Genomic DNA, 20,731 nt, shown 5'->3' on the forward strand with positions numbered 1-20,731 from the left:
AGTATATTACTTTGGTATTTTTTTACGAGGAATTAAAATGCTTGCATTAAATTATAAAAGTATTGTTTGATTTTTGTAAAAAAGTAAAAACTATATTGTAAACAAACACTGTTATACTTCCCTAACTTAATTCAACGAGAGTGTGCCGCGATTTGTGTTTCTACTATAAATATTGTTCTATGCGAAAAATTCATTTTAAAGAATATGTATGAATCTTTTTAGAATGTTTTAAAGCCTGCCCGGATATAGAATCCGGTTATGGGCATATTGGCCATATTGTATGGCATACTGATGAATAGATCTTTAGATCAGTTGTCTTAAACCTTCAGGATCCACTTAAATTATTATAAAAATGGTTTTATCATAGATATCAAACCAGGACCAATTTTTAATTAATGTAATACCCTTATATACCTATACTATTATTGTTATGTTAATTGTTTTTGATTCGAACAACTGATGAAATACAATTTATTATTTTTTCTAACATTAAAAATATATCGTGGCCTAATTTTGAATATTACGCGACCCAAAATTTGGTCGTGACTCACTGCAGGTTGAAGACCAGCTGTCTACTCAGCTTTGGAGGAAGGCCACATGGACATAGGTACGTGCACTTGTCTATTTCTATTAATTATTTTAATTGAGATATAATGATAAGACGTGTGAGTATTGGATACTCCTATGTTCTATGTTTACATTGACAATTTTTAAGCAACTGTTAAATGTTGTCATTAATAGCAATACTATAACATCAAATTAAATGGCACAAGTGCAAAACTATGTTAATAGTTGAATGTAGCTACGCTGTATAACTTATAAAACATCGAATGACGACTTTTATCCTTTATTATAAAAATAATTTTCAATATATAAACTTTTGTTGTACCATTTGTTTTTAACTATAGTTAGAATGAAAATAATTAATGTCTTTAAAATAAAAATACGAACGGAAGAAAAGAAATATTTTTAGAGGATGATAATATTATTTTTTTTTTATATATATATAAATAAAAACCCCATTTTTACTGTGTGAAGATTCGGTAGATAAATTATTATAAATAATTCAACCGTTCGAGTCAGCATTCATTTATCATAACTCTTTTAAAACTGCTGCAGGGATTATCACAGAACCTATTATAGACATTACGAAATTGGCCAAATTCAAACGTAAAAATGTCTTCCATCTCTAACGACCCGTTACTAACTGGTGTATTTTTATCACTATATGCAACGCAAGTCTACGTCGAGTTGAACATTGGAATAAACGACAGATTTATGACAGAACACCGGGAGGCCTAGATTTAATAATATTACGTGGTCGTCCCTTTTAATTTCATATACACATTTCGAAACGCGTTGTCCTTCTTTAATACGATGTACGAGTACGATTGATATTTTCAATTTTGTGGCATACAGTGGAACAAACAATTTTTTCAAGGGGAGTCGGAAGTGTCCTAGAATTAAAATTAAATCACCATCGTAATAAACATAAAAAAATATTTTTGAAATATTATAGTTCAAAATATTCAAAAATCAGAAAAATACTACCAACCGTCATAGAAATTAACAATATTACCAAATTTGATTTATAACTATCCTAAAAAAAAAAAATGTATTTGAAAAAATTAAAAGTTTGAGTTTTGATTTATTTTATAATTAGACCGTTCCAGGGGAGGAGAATCCGGACCGAAAGTCTACCCCTAATAGTGAGCTACTGTTGGTATTTCAGTGTTGTACCTTATACACTATTGACTGCAGTGTTTTGTACCATTTCATCGGTGGCGCCTTGTTTCCGCGTGTAAAATGTACATTATGATACACAGTGTTTTTTTTTTGTTAAGTATTTTGATGTTACCAAGTTAATTTTGTCAGACAAAGTAATCATGTAATTAATTTACGTTTATGAGACGCATTATTACAATATCGATTATTATTCTGAACCGTAAAAATACATTAAACACGCTTCGAACAATGTTAATGATGATGATAATAGTAATAATATTCAAACGGCAACAACCTACGGTGTGCTATAAACAAACAAAACGTTATTATAAAATCATTGTAATCTATTGTATAGGTATATTGTACTTGTATAATATTCACAACAGACTGCGACTAAAATATATAATGAATTATTAATTTAATATAATAATGGAAATCTCTCCCAATTGCGATGAAAGCGCCGTTAATGAGTGATTCTTTTCTCATGTAACTATTTAAGTCAACATTATAAAAATGTATACTCGTTACTCTCATAGTCTCATCTCATACTGTACAATTTTACGGCGAATAGATCGTTTATATTTTTTAAATAATATTATTTTATTTTTAGTTATTTTTTACTATTTTCGTTATACTGCAATTCGATGAAAATATCAAAATTAATATTAAATTTGTTTTGTATTCGTTGTCTGCAGGCTGCAGTTTTGCCCTATACTCTACAGTATCTATGATTATGTTATACTCGAATATTGTGTACATCTACAAAAAGCTATTGAATTCAGGCTGAGTGGAATTCACTGAATGGAAGGAGATTTCAAACGGATCGCAGTAACTTCCAGATTTATATTTCAACTGTTATATATACACAATTTCTCTGTTATTTTTTATATACATATATATATATATAATTAGGAAGGTAGTTGCGTATTGCGTGAGATCATCCGGTCGACGCGAAATTGCCATCATTCGCTGTTGTATTATTATTTACGATTAAAATAATAGTGCGTATATATTATGATTCGGGAAGGAATGTACTTGGCGGAGAAGTTGGAAATCAACACTGTATTTACTATTTTAAAACAGGTTACGTCTATATATATATATATATATATATATATATAGGATTTATCTACGGGATAACTAAAAACGATCATTTTATCAGGATTCAAATTCAGAAAAAACGTGAGACTATACCTAGGTACGTGTATTGAATCGTTTAAATTCGTTTTTTCTAAACAAATGTTTTCATTTAAAAGATAATTTCATAACATTATTGTCTTAGAAACAAATCTATAGTATAATAATAATATTATGTGCTATTGTTTGATATAATAATACTCGATATTGTATAAACGGAAATGAATTGTATGCGATCGCGTTTCTCTACCGCAAACCAAAAAAATTGAATAGCTATATTAATTATTTTAAATAATAATTAATTGGCAGGATTTAAAATCTCCTTTTTTATTTTTATTTGAATAATATTAAGATTGTTAGTGGTCCAAATATATTTTTTCAGAAGATGGCAGGCAAGTAGATATAATATGAAGCTTATGTAATCGTTTGGCTCAACAAAGGATTTAAAACGCATTTTATTTTCAAATTGGCGTGTCAATTTTAATGTTAATATAAATTATAAACAATAAAATCGTAAAATTTATAAATACTTCTATGTGTACATCTGTAGGTATACATAAATTTAATTATGAGTACTGGCTACCTTTTAACATCTAGGTATTACACTTATATGTGTATAACGGTAAACCAATAGTAGGTCGATTTCCGATTGAAATTGCATGTAAAATTTAACTGTTGATTGGAGGATGATTTAGATATGATAAACCATATAAGCTGGTGAAGTGGTGAAAAATAACAAGTTAATATGTTTAAGGTACGTTGACTGAAACGCATCTATAAATACTGTTAATAACGTTTATCGCTACTCAAGTTTGTTTTTCTTATCACTTTTGGTTTTCCGAGTCGATGAATTAAAAAAAAATTGAAAATAATAAAACTGCTAGAATTTACGTCACCAACGAACAATGCTGAACTAGGACACAAAGAGGTGGCAGCCAGCGTAAAAACCAACCTAACCCGGTTTTACCGGGGTTTACCCACCTGAAACCTTACATCTGTGCCGCTGCTTCGGACCACTATAATATATTAATGTATACCAATATATACATTATACCTATATCATGTACCATATAAAGAAGATAGTATTATAATAATTCTTTGCAAGCCATGCGTGAAGCGAACGGAATATGTATAATACAATTAATGTTTTGTTATAATGTTTTACATTATATACAGGTTGGGTTATATTAATTACGGTATAGTAAATTTAGATTTAGATTATTTTAGATACCTTATTACAAATAATGAGGTACCTACGTGACTTTTTATAAAACTCTCTATCTTAACCAATAGATTTCTTCAAGCTTGTTACAATATGCAACAACAAAACTACCTATATAACAACCGTTGGATAAATTTTATGATTTATTTATTAAACTTAAACTCTTGTAAAAAATAACACAAAAAGTTGTTGAACATGAGATTTTATAGTATTACCTATCCAGGATGATAATGGATCTCTTACTATTTTTAATAAATGCATAAACATTGTCTAACAAGTTGAAGTTGTATTTGTTCTATGCTCTTTGGAAAGTGGTTTGAGCTTTATGGTCTTAACTTTCATTCACCAAAAAAAAATAATATAAATACCTTTATAATACATATTAAGTATTAACGGTTGTATTGCAGTTGTATTGCAGTTGTGTTGCAGTTGTGTTGCAGTTGTGTTGCAGTTGTTCCAGATGACAATTTGTACACGAACCGGTTAAAAAAGCGTCACATTATATAGATTGTACGTTTATGTACATTAAATGTACGAATGATTATTATTGTAATATTACGATAAAGTCATGTTTTCCAGCTTGTGTTAAGAAGTATTATAATTTGATATTAATTGAGCGTATTATACGTGAATAGTGATTATCTCGCACCAATTACAACAAGTTTGGTATCGAATCGTTTTCATATTATTATATTCGCATACACGATAAACTCGTCCGCAATAGTATGACGCGTGTGTATATAATATTATTGTATGGGTGCGTATTTGTGCGGGAGTAGACCTTACCCACCACCAACGTCAGCGCCAAAAGACCGCGACCGGATGTGCACTGCGGTGGCAGTATTATTGTATTCTATAAGATAAGACAATTATATTAATATGCAGTCATGTCTTGCGAAGTCGTCTCGTCGATTTGATATCGTATTTAATAATAATAAGTTCTCGTGGTTTTATTCGTGACAAAAACACAACAGCGTACCTATATTATATACATAAATACATAATATATATATATATATACTATATAGGTACATATAGGTGCCTACGGATAGACGACGGCGGTGAACACTAGATTACTATATATACAAGACACAGTGAAACCTCTAAATACCGGACACTAGGTCACTGTCATCTGCTATTCGGAGGTTTCCGTTAGGGGAGATCGTTGTAGATTGCTATTTTCTGTTGCATTGACTAATTGACTCGGTTTAGCGGAGGCGTTTACCGACACACATTAATTTGAATATTCAAATGAAAGAAATGTGATAGAAATCATCAATAGAACATTTTGCTGACATAAGTCAAGAATTTCAATATTTTTGAGAGGTGACAACCTCTTATGCTTTTGCACACTAAAAACATTACAAAATAATACAGACGGCATTAGCAGTCAAAATATTTGATATCTTCATCATTATATCATTTTGCGTTATAATATTATTAACGTATCGTTTAGCTTCGTCTAATGTATTGTCATAATAATATTATTTGTGTTTTATTATTAAAGGAACATGTGTAGGTGTTCGCTGTTGTTAAATTTAGATGTTATATCTATTGTCAGCTCATATTTTTAGTGTTGTCGTTTTGTAATTATTTTTGAATTGAGGTTTATATAGTATAGGTGTATATTCGCCCATTGAAAAATAGTAAAAATGTCTCCAGTCTCCCAAAAAAGTTCACTATTTGGGAAGTGTCCGCTGTTGGGAATCATATATTAGGTGGGGGCTTACTAGCTGTATACACCTACGTCATGTTAAGCTTGAAACTTTGTGGTTGAATAAATTTATATAATTAAAAAAATTAAACCGCTCAATCCCGATATCACGCCTTTAGTATAGGTAAAAGGTAACACAGGATATATTGCATTGATGGTCGTACGAGATCAGTTCCATTGCGTTCTACACAGGTATAAAAAACTTAAATGACATCGTACAATACATCTATAATATAATTATCTTGATATTTAAATAAATTAAAAAAAACGGGTAAGTGGATGTCGCTCTGCAGTACAGTAGGTTACAAGTGAGTTACTGTAATGGATGGAATTAAATTTGAATCCAATGATATTATATCATTGTATACGAAAAACGATTCTGAGTGGAGATGGTTTATCAGTCTAGGATATGTTATACTATATTAATTATATTGTTAAAATTTCAAAACAAAAAAAAATGTCGTCTGTAATTATTTAATATTATAAAATCTTGAAATCGTACTATTTTCTCCTTAAACCGCTTTTATTTCGAGTATCGTTTCGAAAAATGACCTCTTTAAAGTACCAGCTCAGGAGCATTATCTTTCAGAAAAGATGATACACTTGATAATTTTGAGCAAGTTTAGAGGGAGAAAAAGTCTCCGCTCAGAATCTAAAAATGTTCATCTTTATCAACAAATGTATTACAATATATTCCATCCAGTTTCATTTGTCACGGCAAATCCAGAACACGTTACCACGGTTGCTGCTGATGGTACAGACATGCAGTGAACTTTATAATTATCGCCACTACATAACGAGTACAATACAATTTTGCTGCTGCAGTATGGAAGTGACGACCCTCATTACGTGTGAGGCGACATCATGAAGAAGCGTGTAAGTAGACCGGAAACTCATGATTCAAGACAAAATGTTGTTTATATACCCTTTCCGGTTTTTGACGTAATTTCGGGTGTATCTGCGAATCATGACGATGATGACTTCCTCATCCGCAAAACAATGTTCTGGATTCGTGAACTTCTGGTTTTGATACAGGTACATAATGCATGTCGCATTATAATAGTACCTATATTGATACCTAGTTTGGTTATGTACATTTTTTTATTAATTACACTGCATCTTTACGTTTTAAGTTGTTTTAACATCAGAGAGTCGTTAATTTTCAAATATTTGAATGAGGCTTGTCATCGATTTACAAAAAAAATCGTTATAAGATTGCAATTTCTAGTCACGTTTGGACGACGTCAATAACTTCGACAACGCTATAGCCACCCGTGCCAATAACACCAACTTTTATTAATTTTTAAACGTGACGGCGACTAGCTTGCAATGTATATGCGAAGCACTATTACACACGTAGATACTAAAATTGAGTAAAATAAACTAAATTAGATGACATAAAATAAATATACATGTGTTTAGTGTTTATAAGAATAATATGGCGAGCTATACGTCAATTCGCGTAAATTTTAAGTCGTACATATTATAATATATTATATGAAATTATATTGTGGAATTATTTAAATCAAAACAATGGACAGTTGTAGTGGGGGAGTAACGTATTTTTTTCAGCAAAACAATAGTGACATCTTCAAATTTAAAAATTGTGCGACCTCTCATAAGCTTTATTGTCGTCTATGATACTTTTAAACAAAAAGGCTCGACTCGAGCAGTCTAGTTGAACTTCATAAAATATTATAGCTACCTGCCGAAATACAAAAAAAAGTTAAAAAATTATATGTTTTAGTATCGCAGCTCGTTTTAAAATATAACATGTTTAACAATTGTTTTTGTTATTTGAATAGAATTTATTTCCTTATATTTTTAAACGTGACATTTTTTAACAATATATTTTTTCAGTTTAAATGTACAATCCATTCTTAAAACCATTGTTAGGATTTATATATATGTTGAAATGATTGATGTTGAGCAGACGATACTATAATACTATTATACATTATACCTATAATATACACCATTTATAACATTATCAGCGTGAGTTTCTTAACCACTCAACAAGGACAACATATTGTATTTGTACGAAAATTCGATAATGCACACTTCTCGGTTATCGATTGTTTAATCATTTATATGATTAAGAACGTTTCGTTTTCTCACATCAGTTGTAATACATCTATCACAGTATCATATCACAATCGACAATCATTTAAAAACATATCTTCATATTTAGTGACTTTTAAAACATTCAGAAATAAACTATTAACTTAGGTAGCTGATAAAAATAATTAGTGATAAGTTGCTTATGATTAAAAATAATAATTAAACATTTTTATAAATGTAGATGCATTTTTGTTCAATATACGAGTATGTAGGTACCTATTCAAAATGTAATTCAAACACAATTTTGCTAAAAAAATCACATTGAAATCGATATTTAATATACATAATATAGTCAGACAGACATAATGTGTATATCAATTGAAAATACTAATTATTATTTATCTGATAAATAAAATTGGTATCGTATGAGTTCCCATAAATCTGGCTTTAGTATAGTGCTGAACCTACGAGTATTATTAAATAATAGTTATACAAAATGTTTATTGATTAAAATTATAATATATAAAATGTAAATAAAAAAAGCGGGTAAGTGTATGTTGCTCTGCTGTACATTAGGGGGTGGGGTGGACCTCTGACTAGGGTAGGTTAAATTTGAATGCAATGATAGGTATCATTGTATACAAAAAACGATTCTGAACGGAGATAACTTCTAAGATATATTATATTTAAATATTGTCATATATTCTATTTAGAAACAAATATTTTATTTTTCAATTAAGACGCATTTTGCATAAGGTATGGTTAATCAATTTTTCCAAAAACATTGCATGTAGTTAGTAGTATGAAATGGCCGGTTCTGGGTCCCCCCCCGCTTCACCCCCCCGCCCGCCCGACCATCACTGAGCGCTAGCTCTTCCACCCTCCCCCCGCCTATGCTGCGCTAGTCTGCGCTAGTCTGCGCTAGTCTGCGCTACTCCCTCCACCCACCCCCCACCTATGCTGCGCTAGCCTGCGCTAGCCTGCGCTAGTCTGCGCTACCCCCTCCCCAACCCCTCCCCAACGCTGCGCAAGCTTGCGCTACCCCCTCCCCAACCCCTCCCCAACGCTGCGCAAGCTTGCGCTACCCCCTCCCCAACCCCTCCCCAACGCTGCGCAAGCTTGCGCTAGCACCTCCACCCACCCCCCGCCTGTACCGCCCCGCCTACGTCATAGACGTCTGGCCACCGGACAACCCCCTCCCCCACACCTACCGCTGGACCACCTACGTCATAGACGTCTGGCCACCGGGCTACCCCCTCCCCCACACCTACCGACTGTACCACCTACGTCATAGACGACTGGCCACCGAGCCACCCCCTCCCCCACCTCCAGCCTGCGTCGCCCACGTCATAGACACCGGACACCGCGCTACCCCCTCCCCCACACCTACCGCTGGACCACCTACGTCATAGACGTCTGGCCACCGGGCTACCCCCTCCCCCACACCTACCGACTGTACCACCTACGTCATAGACGACTGGCCACCGAGCCACCCCCTCCCCCACCTCCAGCCTGCGCCGCCCACGTCATAGACACCGGACACCGCGCTACCCCCTCCCCCACCTCCTGCCTGTACTGCCCACGTCACGGACGCCTGGACACCGGCCCACGCCATCCCCCACACCTCCCGCCCGCACCGCGTGGCCCGGCGGCCCGCGATACCGCGGGCCCGCACCGTGCCGACCCCCGCTTCACCCGCACCCGAGCCTCGACGCCGCCGTGACATTTCACCACCGCTGGTGGCGCCATCTATCCGCCGATTCTGTAACGCGGTTTTTCGTCTAATATCGTGAGATATCTTAAAATTACCGTGCTTAAATGCCGCGCCATCCCCCACACCTCCCGCCCGCACCGCGTGGCCCGGCGGCCCGCGATACCGCGGGCCCGCACCGTGCCGACCCCCGCTTCACCCGCACCCGAGCCTCGACGCCGCCGTGACATTTCACCACCGCCGGTGGCGCTATCTATCCGCCGATTCTGTAACGCGGTTTTTCGACGCATACATACACAAAAACATATACATATATTCATTAAAACACATACTAACGCAAAAAGCTATACATACATGTGTAAAAACATATACATTATGTACATAATGTACGAAAACATATACATATATGGTCAAAAACCTATACATACATGGGTAAAAACATATACATTATGTATATAATGTGCGTAAATATATACATATATAGTCAAAAACCTATACATACATGTGTAAAAACATATACATTATGTACATAATGTGTGAAAACATATACATATATAGTCAAAAACCTATACATTCATGTGTAAAAACATATACATTATGTATATAAGGTGCGTAAACATATACATACATAGTCAAAAACCTATACATCCACAGTCAAAAAATATACATTACGTACATAATGTACAAAAACATATACATACATAGTCAAAAACCTATACATACACGTGTAAAAACATATACATTATGTACATAATGTGCGTAAACATATACATACATAGTCAAAAACCTATACATACATGTGTAAAAACATATACATATATAGTTAGCGGGATGTCAAGTCAGATATTAACGCGATTAAATTATTAAACATAGTTTTATTCAATGAAAATGTATATACAGATATTATACAGATATATACAGTGTAATAATGAACATTGATTTAGCTGCATGTTAGCCGACGACGTCATACGATTCCGATTTACATATACGGTCTTGACTATTATCATAACGATTGTCACGATTGATATTGTTAAATTCATTTTTAACGTTTTCGATAAATTGTGCGCCTTTATGTAACAGTACAAATACGCATTCGGGATTATGCACGGCGTGTTGCTGCCACACTTCGTCATTTTCCTCCCATTTTCCCAACAATAAGCCGCAGTAATGACATTGTACCAAGTCGCCGGTACCGGTATAAGTGAATCCGCATTCGGCCAGCGAATATTTATCTTGACGCGACCGCGTTGGATGCGAACCGAATGTTTTCAGTCTCGATAAAAACGTTGTATACTCGGGATACTCGGGATTCGAGTTCTCGCGCACCAAACGCACTAGTGATCGGCAATCGGCCGAACGTTTTAATAAATTCATTTTAATACTTTGTAGGAAAATAATAAACCGCTGATAATTCGTTTTAGCTGTCTGATCACGTATAAGACACTTGCGGGCGGTGTAACGGTCTCACAGTAACTGCAGACGGCGACTGATACTATACGGTATTAGTTCGCGCGCGAAATAATAGTCGCAAAAGTGATATAAAATATTTGAATAGTAAATACAACGGTGAGTAGTTATTCCCCAGTTGGCCCAGTTATCAGATACCCTGCCGCCGTGCTGCCGCGCCGTTGTTGTTGACCATGCATATGTGTGGTATGATACCGCCGCCACTAACACTGCTAACACATGTTGCACGATGCGCATATTTCGTGTGTAAATTATATATACATATATATTGATATATAGATATATATATACCATATAATATACCCCGATGCTGAGCGCTGGTTAATCTTAGCGGGCGATTTGTTCTTAAATCGAGATGACAGCGGCTCCGTTCAGATCTCAGATCAGACGGCCTACAGAGTTTAAACACGTTTCACGTCCTTGCTTATATTCGTCTCCGCGTCTACATTTTATAATTATTTTAAAACGTTGTTTGTATTACATTCTCGAAAATGTTTAACTGTGCGATATGTGATAAAGTTTACGTTCATAAGCGCGATCTGAACAGGCACGCTAAAACCCACGATGGATCGACGAATTCGTGCGGGATATGTCTCAAGACGTTCACCCAGCGGAACAATCTCAGTATTCACGTGCAAAACCGCCATAGTAAGTACATTGATTATTACGACGTTGAGCCGAAAAAACTTCATTGTTATTCATATAGTTGGGCGAACTAACATTGTTGAATTATTACCATATCTTGAATATGTATTATTGATTTTTAAACCAGTTTTTTGTATAACGAAAAATTAGAATTCTACACATAATATGACGTTTTTTCGGATCAACAACGTTTTGCTTAACTCGGGATTAATAATTAAATTATTTTTAAAATAGTGATAGCTAAAAACACTCCCGAATTCCACAACGCTGTACGAGTAGGTGGTGCAATGGGTAAATAATTTTTTTATCTTATTAATAATAATAATAACGGCACTATCTTAATATTAATAATATATGTTAGGTCGCACATCGGTCATAAACTGGGCACCCCCCGCTACTACCCCGCACGCTCAACCAGATGTCCCGACTCCGGCGGTCATCTCGGCTCGGCACACGGACACACCTACCCCTCCTCAGGCCTCATCATCCACCCGCATACCGGACATCTCTACCGAACCCCCCGCACAGGCTATCGCTACCCGACCCGATGCAAGATCTCCCGTTACCGCCTCGCATGCAAGACCGGACTCGCCACTGTCGATCGAAGAAGGCCTGCCTTACACCGAAAATACTAGGAAAAATATTAAACGCAAAAAGGTGCGCATGCACAAGGTCAATACGCCTGGCTTTATGGAGATCGAGTCTTCGCTTAATCGCGTGGTAGTGTGGTATTTTAGGAAGAATGTAAATAACGTAGCTAACTATCGCGCTTTCCTCAACTCGATAGAGTCGGAATTAATCGGTAAATTACGCGAATGCGTGCGTATTCATCCGATAAAATATAATATTAAATTAGAGGCTACCTACATCGTGCCCAACGTGGACAATACCGCACAGAATCGAGCGTTTAAGACGTCGGCGAAGGAATTATTTGCACACAGCAATATCGAGAGTTCGGTCGATCGAAATTTTACGAGGCTCCTGGCCGAAGAGGACGCATACCAGGGGAAAGGTAGCGGGTTCGCCTTGTCGCACATCGACGGATTGCTCTTGGGTGTGTACGAGTACACGCCTATGGGGGGATCGTCGTACATACCATTACCGGAAAGCATACTTAGTCGGAAAGCCGTCGTTAATCCTAAGAATGTCGACCAACAATGCTTTAAATGGGCGATTTTGGCGAAACACGTAGCACAAGATAACCGCACGCGAGTAGGAGCGAATTATTCGAGCGAAGAGCACCGCTATGACTTTTCCACAATATCAGTCCCCACCCCCGTGTCAGAAATAAAATTATTTGAGCGAGCTAATCCCGGTACGTCAGTAAATGTATATGGCGTAATGAATTGCAAAAAAAATAAAAATAAAAAATCTTCGACCCAGTCGGTCGCGTATCCTCTGCGGGTGACCGATAACGAGCTGGCGAATCATTTCGACTTGCTGTTGATTACCGGGAAGAATGTTAAAAATCATTACGCCTACATTTCAAATTTTTCGCGGTTAGCCAGCCCTCAAAAAAACAATCGTGAGCATCATTTATTTGTATGCAAAAAATGTTTCACCAGCTTCGACGATCGTCCTTTAAAATATAAATTACATGGCGAGAGAGCTTTGTCAAAACATCGTTTAATATGCGGAGCACACAAACCGGTATTGCCTTTAATGCCCAAAGAGGGGGATACGCTCGAGTTCAAGTCGTGGTGTAAAACGGAACGTCTACCGTTCGTAGTGTACGCCGACTTCGAAGCCCTACTCCTGAAAACGTCTCAGCGACAAGGTGCTAATACAACGGCGATGCACACGCACCATCCTATGAGCTACGGGTACTTAGTAGTCGCAGCGGAAGGAGTGCCAATAGAGTTGTTTGAGCAGTTCGGAATTCCTAGGACTCCCGTCGTTTTTCGCGGTTCGGTGACCGAAGATGATGTGGCCGACCGATTTGTCCAGTCCGTCGTTGACGTGGCCGAGAGAATAAACGATTTGTATAAGACTATCAACGTGCCGATCATCATGAATACCGAGGATTGTCGTCTACACGCGGCCAAGAAGTTGTGCGACTTGTGCGTGGAAATTTTCACCGAACAAAATTGTAAAACTGCGCATCACGACCACTTATCGGGTCTTTTTTTGAAAACATTGTGTAACGCGTGTAATCTTAAATTGAAAACACCGAAATTTGTTCCGTGCTTTTTACACAATCTTTCGAATTATGATTCACATTTTATCGTCTCACATTTGGCTTATAATAATAGAGCGATTTCGGTGATAGCTAATAGTGAAGAAAAGTTCATATCGTTCTCAAAATACATAAATAATACGTTTTCCGTAAGATTTATCGATACTTGTCGATTCATGACTTCGAGTTTAGCACACCTAGCCCAGAACCTAACGACCGCAAACTATGACAAGTTTCGTGAAGTTGCAAAAGTTTTCACCCCGGCGGAGATGACGTTGACCACACGGAAAGGAGTGTTCCCGTACGAATATGTCGATTCGTGGGACAAATTGGACGAGACGGCCCTACCGCCCAAGTTCGACTTCTATAGCGCGTTGACTGAGGCTCACGTCAGTGACGAGGATTATGAACACGCTACTCGGGTGTGGGATCATTTCGACTGCAGGACCCTCGGCGATTACAGTGACCTATACCTGAGAATCGATGTTCTGATCAGCGCTGATGTGTTTGAGAATTTCCGCGAGCTCTGCATGACGACGTTTCACCTGGATCCGGCACAATATTACACCTCTCCCGGGTTTAGCTTTGACTGCATGTTAAAGTTCACTTCGGTGAAACTTGAACTTTTAAATGACTTTGAGAAAGTTTTGTTTCTTGAGAGCGGAATGCGTGGCGGCTTGGTCCAGGCGAGTAAACGCTATGCCAAAGCTAACAATTTCAAGACGCCCGGATACCGAAACGATGAACCCGACACTTGGCTCGTATACCTGGATGGTGATTATATATATATTCGATATATTGTATGAATATTAATTGTTGTTTTTATGTATATAGCTAATAATTTATATGGTCTCGCAATGGGAAAATACATGCCGATTAGCGATTTCGCATGGTACCCAGGGAATCCGGAAGTCGCGCTGGCTCAGCTGGAGTGGATGGGCGAGACGGACGATTTTGGCAGAATCTACGAAGTAGACATCTCGTATCCACAACACCTGCACGATGCCCACAACGATATGCCGTTCTTACCCCACGCCAGCATACCACACGGATCAACCGTTCGAAAGTTGATGGTGACATTTCAGCGAAAAGAACGCTACGTCGTTCATTATATGAATTTAAAACAGGCCATGGCCCATGGCGTAGTAGTCGAAAAGGTTATTATTATTATAGTTATTATTATTATTATTATTATTATTTAAACTTAACCATGCATTTCAGGTACACCGAGTGTTGGAATTCCGACAATCTCCGTGGTTAGCTCCGTACATCGCGCTCAACACTGAGATGAGGAAACGTGCAACCAATAAGTTTGAAGAACAATTCTTCAAAGATTTAAACAACTCCGTGTTTGGTACGTTAGATTATTTTCACTTCAACTTAAAACTTTCACTTCAACTTTAAACTTTAAGCATAATATCATTTTATTCCTGTATATCCAGGAAAAACGATGGAAAACATGAGACGTCGTGTAAAGCTTGATCTTGTAACGCGACCTGACAGACTACGAAAGCTCATCAACCGCCCGACGTTTAAACATTGTACAATTTATAACGACAATTTCGCCGCGGTCACTCTAGATAGCAAAGTAATCGATTTCTGTAAGCCCATTTTCATCGGGTTTACAGTACTCGAACTTAGCAAAGTTCTGATGTACAATTTTCATTATGACGTGATGAAACGATACTACGGTGAAAATATAAAATTGTTATATACCGACACAGGTGCGCATTGTATACTTAACACTTTAAATAAAAAAATATATTATAATAATAATTATTATTATAGATTCGCTTTTCTACCAAGTATCGACTAAAGATTTTTACGACGACTTGATTAACAATCCAAACCTCATGCTGCGCACGGACACGTCTAATTTGCCGACCGATCACAAGGGTTACGCGGGCTCGCGGAAAAGGATTCCGGGATTATTCAAGGACGAGGCCGCAGGCAGAACTATCTACGAATTCGTAGCGCTGCGCGCAAAGTCATATGCCTACGACGTGGAACGCGAAGTCACCATTCGTGCGAAAGGCGTTATGAGACACGTGATCAGAAATCACCTCACGCTAGTCGATCATAAGCGCTGTTTATTCGCCGATGTGGACGACGACATAGAATCCGATGAACGAGACGACGAGTTTGACGTGAGCATGGGGAAAATGATTGCGACCGACTGCGCGAGGTTGGCCGTTGCGCGGATACATCAAAACGCCTCAACGACCGCGACTGCGCATTCCCCAACACCATCACCCGTACATCCGTCGCACGCTTATAGTTATATGTCTTTTACGCCGTATAGAGAAAATGTCTCTATACGGTCGTTTAAGCATGAAATTCGAACTATTAAAACTATGAAACTGGTATTGAACAGATCGGACGATAAACGCCATATTCTAGCCGATAGAATAAATACACTCGCGCACGGACACTATCGCGTAAATAATTATTGAATTTGTCCTATTAATTATTATTATTATTATTATTATTATTGTATAGCTGTTAATATAATATAATACCATTTTAAAATTATCATAATTATTTTTATTATTATTATTTTGGTACTACGCGTTGTAAGAAGCACTTAGCCTTATCACGAGGCGTGTATTCCTGTGTATTACTCGGTATTATTATTATTATTTTTTTTTTTAAAATACCTATTAAAACCAATTTTTTCGTAGAATACCAATTATAATGATTATAACACCTAAAAAAATATATATTATTTAATACTACTTATAATTTATATTTATATACATACGCATATCACATAAATATGATTCACCTCATTAAATGCGTATAATATGTATTATATATATATATTTAATTTAAAACCTCTTATTTCGACGAAACTATTTATATTATAAAACTTGTTAAATATATATAATATATCATTAGTTTGTATCGATTAAAAACTTATTAACACTATAGGATCGGAATAAAATATAAATAAGAACGTATATGTAAATTTTTTTATTTAAAATTATATTAATAAAAACATTTTATGCAGAAGCTCCATAGTCAATATTTCACTCAAAATCTATAATGAAACTCCTGTTGTGTAAACCTTTAAATATCAGGGATACAGCTGGGATGTCTCCTGTGTTATATTTTTCGATGTTTTCAACCGAGACGGTAACTGTCTTTGGCAAGAAGACGTTTATCGTCCCCCCGCTCGCCCCGTCAAACAGTACACACGCCACAGTCCTGCCGAATTTCGTCTCGACCGTCTTCATTGATCGCACAGGGTATGCATCATCCTTCCGCAATTCGCCGACGGAGAGATTCACGTTATTCACCTGGCTTTTTAGAGCGCTTAAGAATGCCATAATAAACTGGGAACAGAAAAAATAAATGTTAGATAAAAAATAAATTGTTTAAGCGCAAGCGCAACGTGAGGATAGATATATTTAATAAAAATTAAATTAACTCACTTTATTTTTAAATAACCGTCAATTTACAGACGAAGCGTTGATGATGATGATGACAGACGATGTGATGTCGCTGGTGGTGGTGGTGGTGGTGGTGGCGGTGACGGTGGGCGTACGACGGGTATATGAATTCGGGGCTAGATAAAAACAAAAATATTTTTTATTAATATCAAATAAAAATTTAGTGTGGCAAGATCGCATATAAATATTAAATAAATAAAATAAACTCACTTTAATATAATATTATATATATATTATATAGTAGATCCCCTGCAGAGATGGTTTGATAGGACTGTATGTTGGCGGTGACGATGAATTCGGGTGAGAACAAATTTAGAACTACAATTATAAAATAACATCTATTAATTTCGTACATAAAAGTTCTCCATTCAGAATTGAAAGATTCTTTCAAATCTAAAAACGCTATAGTCGTGTAATACGAGTGCATATATTATAATAATGATTATTAAATAAATAAAATAAACTCACTTTATAAGTTTAGCGATGTGTCAAGATTTCAATGTTCGAATGTCGGTAGAGATGAACTTGAGTGGACTGCTTCGGATAGGAGAGAAAATACGACTGATTTAATATTCACTGGCCAACGGTCAGGCGTCTAAAATTATTATCAACAGACGCCCCCACCATAATCTATCAGCGTGTACAATATCGTGCGGGTACAGGGATTGATAAGCGCATATATGTGCATTACAGACGAAAAGGGTCGTTCGCTTAGCGGATCCTGCGCGTCGTATAGCTAGCGGAATGCCTGGTCCGAACCACATGTGACTGCAGTCGGGTTGACCATTACAACCAGATGATGATACTTCACACCCTCCGACTATAAGGTCATCCAGATGCGGCTAACGAATACGATTATTTGTGTGAAAAACTCGATATTCGTAGACATTATATTATGTATATGTATCTACTTGGAGACTTTAATAACTCGACGTGTACGGAAACGATATTATTCTACAAATTATTTTTAAAAATCGTGTTATGGAATGCGAGGTCGTTTGTGCGACGCTGACCAACCATCAATCCCAGATGTGGAGTATATACATGTTATACACACAAGGATATAATATGCGTAATAAAACTCTTTACACGATTATATAATATAATATACATTTATTTCATAAATATTATATATACAGAAATTAAATAATATAACACATTATTTTTACATATTATTTTTAAACCATTTAAGCAATGCGAAAACTCGATTATATGTACATTGTGCACTATCTAAATTCATATGGTAAAGACAGCACGGCTGTATATTTTTGCACAGCCCCGCGTGTAGCTGATCGAGTCGCGGACAGTCCAAATCCGCGCCCATCTCGACGATTTCGACATTGGGAATGAAGTCTTGAATGATCTGTCGCTTTTCTTCGCCTTTCACGTAAATGCATTCGAAATGTAACGATTTTAAAATCTTTTCTATTTCAGAATACTCCACATCCCCGCAATCCAAAGACAGTTGATGGTAGTTGCGAAATAACCACATGTTGGTAGCATTGACTTTCGACGTATTTTCGCGCGTTCTAGTGTGTTTAAAAATCCAGTGTTGGCTAGCCCATCCGCCCACGTCCACTACCGACATTTCTTTTATCAAGTATTTCGAGTTTGGGCCTAACACACACTGAATATCTAGTATACCCGACGACATCATACACGTGATCGCACTTGTTATATTATAATATAGGTATATATATATTATATATATGTATTATAACGTCTTACTAGCGTTAGACTTGTATGAATACTGACGACTCTATCCTCGAGTATGACTATCCTGGCGCGTGCGTCCGACAAGTCAGTTTTCAAATCTTTGATGTTTTTACTAACAATCTCAACGGATTTGATTAATCCTTAAGGATCCTTAAGGATTCAATTTTATTATTGTTTTCCGATATATATTTATCGGTCGACGGCGGTACTAGTGTCAATTTTAAATGTCTTGTTTTCATTTCAATCACTTGTGTCCGCTCGCCGAGCGTCGTGATTTTTTTCTCGTTCACGTCATTTATATTACTATGTATAGCTAACTCATTTGCGAACTTTTCACCGAGTGCCTCGATTTTTACTAAATTAATCTCGATTAAATTAACGTGTGAGGCGAGCTCTTTTTCGAACCTTTCCTCCATATCCGCTATGGATTTATTTAGCCGACTACCCGGCGACCCTCCAAACGCGTCCATTGCACCGCGGTAACTGTGTTTATATTTTAAGATCGGCCTTATTTATCCAACTATTATGTTCGTCCGTAAAACCTAGCCATCGAACGAATACACGCCGGCCCTTTGTGCGAATTACTTTTTCCACCAGATAATCGTCGGGCAACGTTGTTTTGCGTATTTCTTCGGCGTAAAACCCGCCGGCGATCGGTCTACCCGTATAATCTTGTAGCGTAAACGTGCTCGGCGTAGTCTTATTCACTTTAATAATAGTAAATATTTCCGTAGACCAATTCGGTAAATATCCTTTGGTGAAAACACCCTTGTACACGCTGATGCGTACTTTGTCTCCGGCGCTAAATTTTATTTTACCGGTTTTTTCTACAGCGTATTTTAGTTCAACACGTGTCGGGTCGGCGTCAGCCTGCACCGGCGTCATACCGATAGTCCTATGCGTAGAATTATTATAGTCATCGATTAACGAGGGTAGAATCGTGATCCAGTCGTGTGAACCCCTGCTAGTGAATTCTTTAAACATCCGCTGTTTTAGCGTGCGATTAAATCTTTCCACGATAGACGCCTTGACCGCGCTAAACGTGCTATACATTTTAATATTGTGTTTTTTCACTAACGCTTCGAAATATTTATTATAGAATTCACGTCCCTGATCGACGTGTAATAGGTTAGGACTATTCTGTGCAAAAATTTTACTTGCAGCTGCAACGACTTCTTCGCCTTTTTTCGACTTGAGTGGCAGGGCCCACGAGTATTTAGTGAAACAATCGATAATACATAGTATATATTTATACGATTTGTTCACGCCGGAATATTGTTGCATGTCGACGAGGTCCGCTTGAAATAAATCGTTTTTTCCGTAAACAATGACGCGGCGTCGAGGGTACCTCCTTCTGGCCGCCGCGTGAAGTTCGCTGGCTATCGATAGATATTAAAGGTTAATTGAAAGTGTAATAACACCTACACATCTCATAATAATATATTTAATTTTTGATACTAGTAAACAGTATATTAAAGTGTTATATATTTATCTAATAGGTAATTAAATATAATTTTTCAATTAAGAACATATTACTTTTGATAGAAGATAATCGAATATCATTTAAATTAGATTTGACTGCTTATAATATTATTAGCGATTAATAACACTTTGATAGTTATTGAAAGGATTATTATAAGTAATATTATTAGTTGTATATAATATATAATATAAGATTATCAAGTTGATAATAATAATATTCACT

At 36.6% G+C, this 20,731-nt stretch overlaps 3 protein-coding genes and 1 long non-coding RNA gene across 4 annotated transcripts; 1 reads left to right on the forward strand and 3 right to left on the reverse strand.

Moving 5' to 3' along the window:
* Window positions 1-10,521: 10,521 nt before the first annotated feature.
* On the reverse strand, window positions 10,522-10,944 carry LOC149057634 (death-associated inhibitor of apoptosis 1-like). Its single transcript, XM_089224574.1, has one exon. It carries the CDS (start codon window positions 10,942-10,944, stop codon window positions 10,522-10,524), a length of 423 nt encoding a protein of 140 aa, XP_089080700.1.
* A 476-nt stretch (window positions 10,945-11,420) lies between these two features.
* Window positions 11,421-16,806, forward strand: LOC149057635 (uncharacterized). The gene is made up of 7 exons (XM_089224304.1): window positions 11,421-11,685; window positions 11,917-11,973; window positions 12,044-14,632; window positions 14,693-15,015; window positions 15,080-15,212; window positions 15,301-15,582; window positions 15,647-16,806. Exons 1-7 carry the CDS (start codon window positions 11,529-11,531, stop codon window positions 16,309-16,311), a joined length of 4,206 nt encoding a protein of 1,401 aa, XP_089080430.1. The 5' UTR covers window positions 11,421-11,528; the 3' UTR covers window positions 16,312-16,806.
* A 101-nt stretch (window positions 16,807-16,907) lies between these two features.
* LOC149057636 (uncharacterized) lies at window positions 16,908-17,860 on the reverse strand. The gene is made up of 4 exons (XR_016191236.1): window positions 17,779-17,860; window positions 17,521-17,628; window positions 17,293-17,426; window positions 16,908-17,193 (listed from the first exon to the last, which is right to left on the reverse strand). It is a non-coding gene; the product is annotated as an uncharacterized LOC149057636 (long non-coding RNA).
* Window positions 17,861-19,515: 1,655 nt separating this feature from the next.
* LOC149057637 (uncharacterized) lies at window positions 19,516-19,911 on the reverse strand. The gene has a single exon (XM_089223463.1). The coding sequence runs from the start codon at window positions 19,909-19,911 to the stop codon at window positions 19,516-19,518; it is 396 nt and encodes a 131-aa protein (XP_089079589.1).
* Window positions 19,912-20,731: the final 820 nt, after the last annotated feature.

The sequence above is a fragment of the Diuraphis noxia genome, unplaced genomic scaffold (assembly GCF_037042655.1).
Source record: "Diuraphis noxia isolate RWA-SAM2 unplaced genomic scaffold, SU_Dnox_SAM2 contig0003, whole genome shotgun sequence".
NCBI classification, from domain to species: domain Eukaryota; kingdom Metazoa; phylum Arthropoda; class Insecta; order Hemiptera; family Aphididae; genus Diuraphis; species Diuraphis noxia.

Excerpts from the sequence above, each read along its gene's own strand:
- LOC149057634 (XM_089224574.1), bottom strand. The coding sequence starts at position 10,944 with ATGAATTTATTAAAACGTTCGGCCGATTGCCGATCACTAGTGCGTTTG.
- LOC149057635 (XM_089224304.1), top strand. The coding sequence starts at position 11,529 with ATGTTTAACTGTGCGATATGTGATAAAGTTTACGTTCATAAGCGCGAT. Across the intron at positions 15,016-15,079 it reads ATGGCGTAGTAGTCGAAAAG|GTACACCGAGTGTTGGAATT; the intron begins GTTATTATTATT and ends CATGCATTTCAG. Across the intron at positions 15,583-15,646 it reads ATTGTTATATACCGACACAG|ATTCGCTTTTCTACCAAGTA; the intron begins GTGCGCATTGTA and ends TTATTATTATAG.
- LOC149057637 (XM_089223463.1), bottom strand. The coding sequence starts at position 19,911 with ATGACGCCGGTGCAGGCTGACGCCGACCCGACACGTGTTGAACTAAAA.